This window comes from Antechinus flavipes, chromosome 3, assembly GCF_016432865.1.
Source record: "Antechinus flavipes isolate AdamAnt ecotype Samford, QLD, Australia chromosome 3, AdamAnt_v2, whole genome shotgun sequence".
NCBI classification, from domain to species: domain Eukaryota; kingdom Metazoa; phylum Chordata; class Mammalia; order Dasyuromorphia; family Dasyuridae; genus Antechinus; species Antechinus flavipes.
In genome coordinates, this window is record NC_067400.1 from 622309695 (window position 1) to 622319560 (window position 9866).

At 34.5% G+C, this 9866-nt stretch overlaps 1 protein-coding gene across 1 annotated transcript; it reads left to right on the plus strand.

Moving 5' to 3' along the window:
- Positions 1-6082: 6082 nt before the first annotated feature.
- Positions 6083-7003, plus strand: LOC127558230 (olfactory receptor 14C36-like). Its single transcript, XM_051991460.1, has one exon. The coding sequence runs from the start codon at positions 6083-6085 to the stop codon at positions 7001-7003; it is 921 nt and encodes a 306-aa protein (XP_051847420.1).
- Positions 7004-9866: the final 2863 nt, after the last annotated feature.

The following is a 9866-nucleotide window of genomic DNA, read 5'->3' on the forward strand; positions in this document are numbered from 1 at the left end:
TGAACTCCAACCCCATGAGCCTAAGAGAACTTTATTTGGCATCTTGTCTTTTTCACCCAGAAAAATTACCTCAGGGCAATGATCTCTGCCTTTCTGCATTTGGCTGAAGAGCAGGGACCTGGTCCCCAGGGATATGCCAGAATATCTAACAAAGGTGAAATTAGCCTTTGGGGCCATTCTATCAAAAATGATGTCCAACTATAGCTACAAATAGAGTGGGAAAAATTGAGGGAAATTCTGATATTCAACAAAGGAGAACAGAATTATCATGGCCAGAAAAGAAAGGAAACTTCATAATTTTCTGCCCATACAACCTGAACTTGGGGACTACTGGGTGTCTTTTCCATTACATAGGAATTCAGTAATATCATCTTTGAGCAGCTCACATTGCAGAACCTAGCAGCAAGGACACTTTTATTCAGGTTAGTTACAGTGTGATTTAATGGAATGCTTTCTTTCACCTCCATTTTCCCTGTTAATTTTTTCTCCCTTCCTTCTCTCTCCCTTCCTCTCTTCCTTTTTTCATTTTTTCTCCTTTCTTTTCTTCATCTCATCCTTCCCTTTTTTAAAAGCAGTCAATTCAATTTAATTCAATAAGAAGATGCTGAACAGCATGGTATAAAGCATGGTAAGGGGTACTAATGAGACAAAGGCAAAAAAATAAAAATTTTGTCCTTGAGAAACATATTACACTTAAAAGTAAGTCTCAGATTAATTCATATTTAAATTATTCTATCTTTAATTTTTATTTATTTATTTAATAGCTTTTTATTTACAAGATATATGCATGGGTAATTTTTCAGCATTGACAATTGCAAAACCTTTTGTTTCAATTTTTCCCCTCCTTCCCCCCACTCTCTCCCCCAGATGACAAGTACTCCGATATTTATATATTATTAATAAAATATAATAATATTATTAATAATATATATATATATATACATATATATACACACACACACACACACATATCCATACAGTTATTTTGCTGCACAAGAAGAATCGGACTTTTAAATAATGGTACAATTAACCTGTGAAGAAAATAAAAAATACAAGCAGACAAAAATAAAGGGATTAGGACTGCTATGTAATAGTTCAAACTCATTTCCCAGAGGTCTTTCGCTGGGTGTAGCTGGTTCAATTCATTACTGCTCTATTGGAACTGATTTGCTTTATCTCATTGCTGAAGATGGCCAGGTCCATCAGAATTGATCATCATATAGTATTGTTGTTGAAGTATATACTGATCTCCTGGTCCTGCTCATTTCACTCAGCATCAGTTCATGTAAGTCTCTCCAGGCCTTTCTGAAATCCTCCTGCTGATCATTTCTTCCAGAACAATAATATTCCATAACATTCCTATACCACAATTTATTCAGCCATTTCCCAATTGATGGGCATCCACTCAGTTTCCAGTTTCTGGCTACTACAAAGAGACCTGCCACAAACATTCATGCACGTACAGGTCAAAACCCTCAATTCCCTGGAGATACAGTGGGACAGTTCATATATATGACTGCATGAATGTGTGTGTTTGTTTCATATATAGAACACTGGAATGGATCATAGATATTTTCCACTCCAGTGAAGCATTTTAGGCATGAGAAAAAAATGCACAGGTAGAAAGAAAGTGAGACATTCAACATTATCCTGCTGGAAGTGGCTTAACTTAAATGGGAACCAGGGCTGCTGATTGCAAAGTCAGTGTCATTCCCCTATAGAGTGAAAAAGACCCCCTCATTGAGTCAAATAGTCACTCTACTAAAAAAACATTGAGTCCAATCACCCCTTCTAGATGTGACTTTTCTCAGAAATGCTAAAGAGGAGTAAATGAAAGAAAGAAGACAGTATATTTCTGCAACTGTTAATATTTTCAAATTTAACTACTTTAAATGCTGAACATAGAGGTTTCAAACTTTTCCAAAGAGCTGGATTCAAAATTTGAACTATAAATGCAGGAGAAAGAAAACCAGAGAATTTAGCCACTTGTCACATGAAATGATATCTTGCACCTTCAAACCCAGAGATAGTACATTTTTCTAAACTCCTTTAAATGATTATGAATCTCATATACTTAATAATATTCTGTATATTCTGTCTTTTCCACTCAAATACTTGATTTCCAGTTTTCTGAAGCCCACTCTCTGACTCTGTTCAGCCATAGATCTTACTGCCTACCTGAATGGAATGGGAACAAATTGGTTAGTACATATAACATTTTAAACAAAACTCATGTATAGTGTTCATTCTTTTGAAATATTAATAAGTTACACATAAAATCAAGTACCAGTAGCCAACATGGTCATATAGAAAGCCAGAATTCCCATGGTTTTTTCCAATAGCATTTTAGTACATTATCTCTGATAATAGCCTCAGATATAGTGCTGAAAACCTCATCTTCCCAATACAAGAACCGATAGGTTAAAGAAATTCAGTTTTAAATGACAAGTATTTGAAAATGTAATTCTGTGGTGGACTTGCATGAATTTTTGTCTCTTTGATTTGGTTTCTTGATGAATTCTGGAAAACTTTATCTGTGACTCATATATCATTTTTTATTTAATTGTTGCTTGCCTTTCTTCCTTTTTGTATTATATTGATGGATAAAAATTTCCTTTAATATAATTTCTATGAACATTCATTTGTAAAATGGATTTTTAAAAAAGTATAGAGCTCTTCTAGAGATCTCTACTCGTGGAGTTTTGAAGTGGTCCATCCATTCCAGAAAGTACTTTGAAATACTGCCCAACATTTAATTGAATTGTGAATAACCCAGTGATACTACTTAATCCAAAAAAGATTAAAGAAAGTGAGAAAGAACTCACATGTAAAAATATTTTCATAGAAACTATTTGTGGTGGCAAAAAACTGAAAACTGGGAGCATGAGTTTTCACTGGGGAATGGCTAAAGAAATTATGGAATGCAAACAAGATGGAATATTATTGTACTTTAAGAAATGAAGGAGTTAATTTCAGAAAAAACCTGAGAAGGTCTGTGTAAAATGATCTGTGGAAGAGTCAATTAAGCAAAAACAGGAGAATAGTTTATATAATAAAAACAGTAGTAAAATCAACACAAAAAGACTTGGCAGTTCTAATGAACAAAATAAAAAAAAACATAATTGCAAAGGACTCATCTTGAAATATGAAATCTGCTTTCAGATAGAAAGTCAATGGGCTCAGGATACATATTAAAGCAGGTTTTTTTCCCTTTATTCTTTCTATGCTTTCTTTTCTTACTTTTTTCCTTGTTTTCTTCCTCCATTCTTTCCTTTCTTCCTTATTTCCTTTCTCCTTCCTTCTTTCCTTTTTTTCCTTCTTTTGTTTGTACTTTCAGTCTTTCTCTCCATGTTTTAATGGCAGCTAATATGGTCATTCAATTTAAGTGAATATACAAATGTATAATAGATTTTATGTCATGTTTTCAATGGGTCGGGAAGGATGAGAAAAGTGGAACAAAATTCAAAACTAAAAAAGAAAAATGATATACACATATATATAATTATATATTATAAATATATTCAACATAACGAAAATATAACTTCTATATCAGAACATGATTGCTACTCCTCTCAAAATTATATATTAAATGATTAGCAGAATGCCCTCAGAAAAATATAGAAAGACTTACGTAAGATGCTGGAAAATGTCATGTACTATGCACAAAATAACAGCAATATTGTCAGTTGATTATCTGTGAATGACATAACTTTTTTCACCATTACAATGATTTAAGACAGCTTTAAAGGAGTTATGATGAAAAATGCTATTTTTTTCCCAGAGGAAAAAACTGATAGCACAGGACTGTAGATTGAGGCATTTTAAAAAATTTTCTTTTCTGATTTATGTCTTCTTTCACAACATGATTATTATAGAATTTTTTTGTATGACTATACATATATAACATATATTTAATTGCTTGTATTATTGATGTTGTGGTGGTTATAGAAAGTAAGGAACAAAGAGAATCTGGAAGTTTCTGTCCAGTTTTAAAACTATTTTAAAAATGAATGTGAGATCAGAGTCCGATTCTTTTTATACAGAAAAATAACGGTTTGGACATGTAAACTTATTTTGTATTTAACTGATACTTTAACATATTTAACATGTATTGGTCAACCTGCCATCTAGGGGAGGAAGTGGAGGGAAAGAGAGGAAAAATTGGAACAAAAGATTTGGCAACTGTCAATGCTGTAAAATTACCCATGCATATAACTTGTAAATAAAAAGCTATTAAAAAAAAATGAATGTGAGAAGGGCAGCTAGGTGGCGCAGTGGACAGAGCACCAGCCTTGAAGTCAGGAGGACCTGATTTCAAATGTGGCTTCAGACACACTTAACACTTCCTATCTGTGTGACCCTGAACAAGTCTCTTAACCCCAATTGCTTCAGGGGAAGAAAAAGAATGTTACACAATGATTTTACAAGTAACTGAGAAAAATTAAAAAACTCACTAAAAAGACAAAAAAATGTAAAATGTTATCATGGAGAACTAATGACCAAGAAATTTCTGCATATCCATTGTCCCAAGTACTAGATATTTAACCTTGAAAGATATATAAGGAAATAGTTGATATAAGAGAAAGAGATGGAACATCAGAGCAGTGTGCTCCCTTGGTTACTGTTCCATATGAAAGAATAGTAGAGCTGAATGGTTATAAAAAATTCATCTTTTTTTGCTTGCCTGTTGCATTTGAATCTTAGAAAACTGAAGTGATAAGGTGAAGAGAGCACATGACCAGCTATGGTGAAAATAAGATGAAGCAAAACTATTCACAGGAGCAGAGAGTGGGTCAACCAAGTCAGCAGACGGCAATTTTCCTATTCCTAAACAGGGAAAATATATCGTTGCCAATGTTTGCCACTTATTTGCAATTCTTTCTTTCAGGCGGTGGTAAATGGTGTAGAAGCATTGGTAGGATGAAAGATTATGGTCCCTTTCTCCACTGCCAGCAAAAGCAACCAGTATTTTTGAAACTATGTCTTTTTGAATTCCTGACTTCTAAGCTCTTCACAACTATTAATGAAATTGAGATGATTCTGGAAAAGAAATATAAAGAGAGGCTAAGACAATATCTCAGAGGACTTAAAAATTGAAAATCATTTCCATTGTTGGTTTCTGACTTAGGCCATATTATCTTTACTGATGTATTCATTCACTCATAGATAATCATTACATTACAGTTAAAAAAAAAAAAAAGTTAATGTAGGGTCCTTGGTAGGATTACTTTCTGTTGTTAACAATTACATTTTTTTAATAGATGGAATTTCCAGGTGCAGAAACTTCCTTTACCAATGCAGATCTTCAACTTTCACAAAAAGTTCAAAGAATTATTGTTGAATTGGAGTTCCTGCTCCAATTGTGATATGTGTGTGTTTATTGCAGGGGTCAGGTGGAGAGAATTCATTATGAACTTTTCAAATTTATTAATCATAAACACAGATATATATATGCATATATATATAAAACCTTCAATGATTATAGAGTCAATATAAAATACACTCTGATATTCCGTATCTTTTCTAACAAACTCAATCTATTCAGATGCAAATAACTAAGCCAGAAATTTTAGCTGCTCCAACTGAGATGTAAATAATTGCGATCCACATCAGAGTAAAATTATCATACCAATGAACTCAAGTGCCTTTCTCCCAAATGCCTTTAGTCTCCTCCTGGGCTGCTTTTCCTGTCCTAAGCTCAAAGATCTGACTTCGATTTATTATAAAGCTGAGTTTGCATTTTGGTTCAGAACCTGGTTTCTTATCAATATATTAATAAGTCTGTCTCTGCTACTGTATACAGAAAAGGGAAGTTGGTCAGCTAAGCTACTGCAAGTATCAAATCCTGAAATGGATTCTTACTTCCTGGCACACTACAACTTATCTTTAGAGGTAACCTGATTTGTTTTAGATCACTTAGTCAATACATGCAAGGGGCCTTGCTGCCTGTCAAGGTCTTAAGCAGTAAGGATAAGAATGGAATAATTTCTTCAAATATTGTGTCCTTAATAAATGATAATTGAAAAACTGATTGATTTCTCCTTGACACCCTAGGACATTCAGCTGATAAAAGAGTCAGGACATGTCTAACTTGACCATCTCCACGACTGAATTTCTTCTTATGAAATTTTCTGACACCAGAGAGCTGCAGATTTTATATTCTTTGCTTTTCTTTCTCATTTACTCAGCAGGCCTGATGGGAAATCTCCTCATTGTCATCATCACCACCATTGACAGGAGACTCCACACCCCCATGTATTTTTTCATTAGAAATCTGTCCATTGTGGATGCCTGCTTCATATCAATAACTGTTCCCCCAGCATCCATTAATGCTCTGGTAAACAACAGGATTATTTCAGTTACTGGATGTGCAACTCAGATATTTTTGCTAGTCTGGATGGCCTATGTTGAGTATACTTTGCTCACTGTCATGGCCCGTGATCGCTATGTTGCCATCTGCCACCCACTTCTTTACCCAATGATCATGAACCCTCGGGCCTGCATGCAGATGACCTTAACCTGCTTGTTCACTGGCCTTTTATATGCAGGTCTCCATACTGGTTTGACATTCCAATTGTCTTTCTGCAATTCCAATGTGATTCACCAGTTCTTCTGTGACATCCCCTCTCTACTGAAGCTCTCTTGCTCAGAGACATTCTACAATGTGGGCTCTTTACTTGCATCTGTGCTGGTGATTGGGGCTGGCTGCTTTGCTTTCATCACTGCATCTTATATTCGTATATTTTCCACTGTGCTCAGATTTCCAGTGAAAGAAGACCAAAGAAAAGCCTTCTCTACGTGTATCCCCCATATTATTGTAGTTTCTCTGTTCCTTATTTCAATCTCTTATGTCCACCTACAACCACCTTCAGATTCTGAATCAATTAAAGATATAATCATTTCAGTATTCTATTCCATAATACCTCCTTTTCTGAATCCTATTATTTACAGTCTAAGGAATAAGCAAATAAAAGAGGCTGTAAGATTAGTAATGAGGAGATAGCACTTGTTAATGAATAAAGCATAAATTCTAGTTCATCTTAGAATGTTGTTCATCTTTATTTACAAATGAAAAATCTTCTATAAATTGTGTGTGTGTATGTGTGTGTGTGTGTGTATGTGTGTGTGTGTGCATATGTAGTATTTTGTTGGTTTATCAGTTGTTATTTGTCTGTTGATGGATAGAGATGAAACACTGGTCGAAATGAATAAAAACTTACTAGAATTGACTTTGTGGTGTGGTGTGAAAAGTGCTATTGAGTGCTTTTCTGATAAAATGCACTATTAAGTATGTGATTTTGGCTATGTATTTTTCAGCAATATACACATTGAAGTTATTGCAAAACAAAACTTCTTTGCCAAGTGTGTTAAAATGAACTATTCCATCCAACAAAACAAAATTTAGCTCATCTGGGTAATTCAGAGAATTAGACTGACCAGTTGTTGTGGGCTGCTAAATTTCTATAAAGAATAATTTAAGCAGGTCCAGAAATTAATTATTCTTCAATTCATCATAATGAAAATCCTTATGCGTTCTTAAATGCATATCATAAGGCTCAAAAACCAGCTCCTCATTTATAAAATGAAGGAATTTTACCTGATAGCCCTAAAGCAACTTTTTGCTCTAAAAAATTCTGTATGTTTTTTTAAAACAAAAAGATCTGGACTCAGGGATAGTCATGGGGTAGATGTATAATGTCTGGGGACCAATGTTGCAAGGTTTGGGAAATTAATCACCAAGTTGTCTCAAAAGCAATGGATTTTCCCACAATAGAGACTCTCAGACAGGATCAATTAATTAATCCTCATGCACTTACTGAAAGCCTACTATGTGCCAGGCACTGTGGTAGATATAGTAAATATAAATATAATGAATTAACCTCTCTCAGCTTTTTGGACTAAGCATTAAATGCCTACAGTGTTTCAGACCCTGTAATAATCAGGGGACTAACAAAAAAGGCAAACACAATGCAGTCTCTCAAGGACCTCATAATCTAATTGGAAAAACAACTTGCAAGCAATGGAGGTGCCATTGTGAACCTGAGAAAACAATGAAATTATCCATGACCCAGTTACTTTAACAGCAAAATGAGAGTTTATCACAGATGCTCTCTACAATTATGATTACTTAAATTTCTGATCTCATGCATTGCCTTGTCATAAAATTTTATATTGATTTAATTCCAAGAGATTGCTAGAGTATGAGACGCCACCAAGAGGGAGTACAGAGGCCATCTTGACCTTTGGTGCACAATAAGTTTTCTCCCACGTTGCAGAAATATCCTCATTGAGCAAGGAGCAGTGGTGAATGACATGGGAACGGGTTCTATCTTAGGGTCACAGCATAGCGGCTTGTAAGCAGGGGTACCTTGACAGGCCTCTTGCCTGTGGGTAAGCTGCTGAATTGCTGGATCGGCTCTCCTCCCATTGGCAGATACCATGCATATGCAAAGCCCATGAGTTGCTTCTCCAAATGTTGATTGGGGATTGTCTACTATTCATGCTCTGATCATTCATGCAAAAATGTATATCACCGAGGCTGTATGGCATAAAAAAATTTACACTCTATGAGTCTCCCACCTCATTCATTTTGCCTCTGAGATCAAAGGGCTCATATGCTTTGAGCTGTTAAGACAGCTACAACAGGAGATCAGCACCTAACATGGCACCTGACATATGGAAGGTTTTCAATAAGTCTTTTTTGATTCATTGATTAGAGGTTTTAACATAAAAGCATGGAGTATGAAGAAGTATTTCTGCGAAAACAGGTTTAATGAATTTATAGCACAAAGTCACTGGAGTTGAATCCCTGCACCTAGTTGATTAATTGAGACACATTTTCATCTGGTTCAGAGGAAGTAGAAAGTGTTGTGGGCCACATGTGGCATGTGGATTGTTTATTGACACCTCTGTCTCAGATAATCATCTCTAGTCACAGCCCCAGATTTTGTGCCAGATGTATCCTTTGCCAAAAATAGACAATGGTAGTGTCGAAGCATTAGATTTTTGCTTCTTACCTACTAATAGTGATTTAGAATGTAGTCACATGATTAGCTTGGAGGAAATTTTTCTATATTGTGGCCATTTATACATTTATATATTCTCTACTGTGTTTAAATTTCCAGTGAAAGAAGACCAAAGAAAAGTCTTCTCTATTTATATCCCCCACATTCTTATGGCTTTTCTGTTTATTTTTTCAGGCATTTATGTGTACTTGCAACCACCTTCACGTTCTGAATCCATTAAAGATTTAGTCCTTTCAATGTTTTACTCTATGATATCCCTTTCTTTTTTATTTTATTTTATTTAATATTTTCCACAACTACATTCAAAATATTTTTTCATTTTTTAAAGATTTTTGTGTTCTAGGTGTTCTCTTATCCTCACCCACAATTAAGAAGCCACATGTAAAGTTATATAAAACATTTCCATAGAAGTCAACTTTTTTAATCTGTCAGATATTACTTTATTGGTATATTTCTCAAACTAGTTTCCCTCATAAAAAGGCAAACATATAATAAACAATTATTTGGAAGTGAATATGATGAAAGATAAAATATGTTTTAAAACATGTTATGCAAAATCTGTGAAGTTCTGTTGCTGATATATTAATCAAAGCCATAGCCATAGCTACAGTATGTAAAATCTGCGCTAACAAATAAAACAACTTCTAAAGACACTGGGATCTCTTTTCTTCTGCCTTTTGAGGAATGGGTAAAGGGGGTTTATCTAGAACTATTGAGGAAATCTGAGAGATGATAACTCCTACCACCGTATTAAGTATCCAAATACATGCACATTTATTAATATTTCTTGAACTACAATCAGTGCTCCTGAAAAGGACTTTAATTTGTACCTTTTCTTTG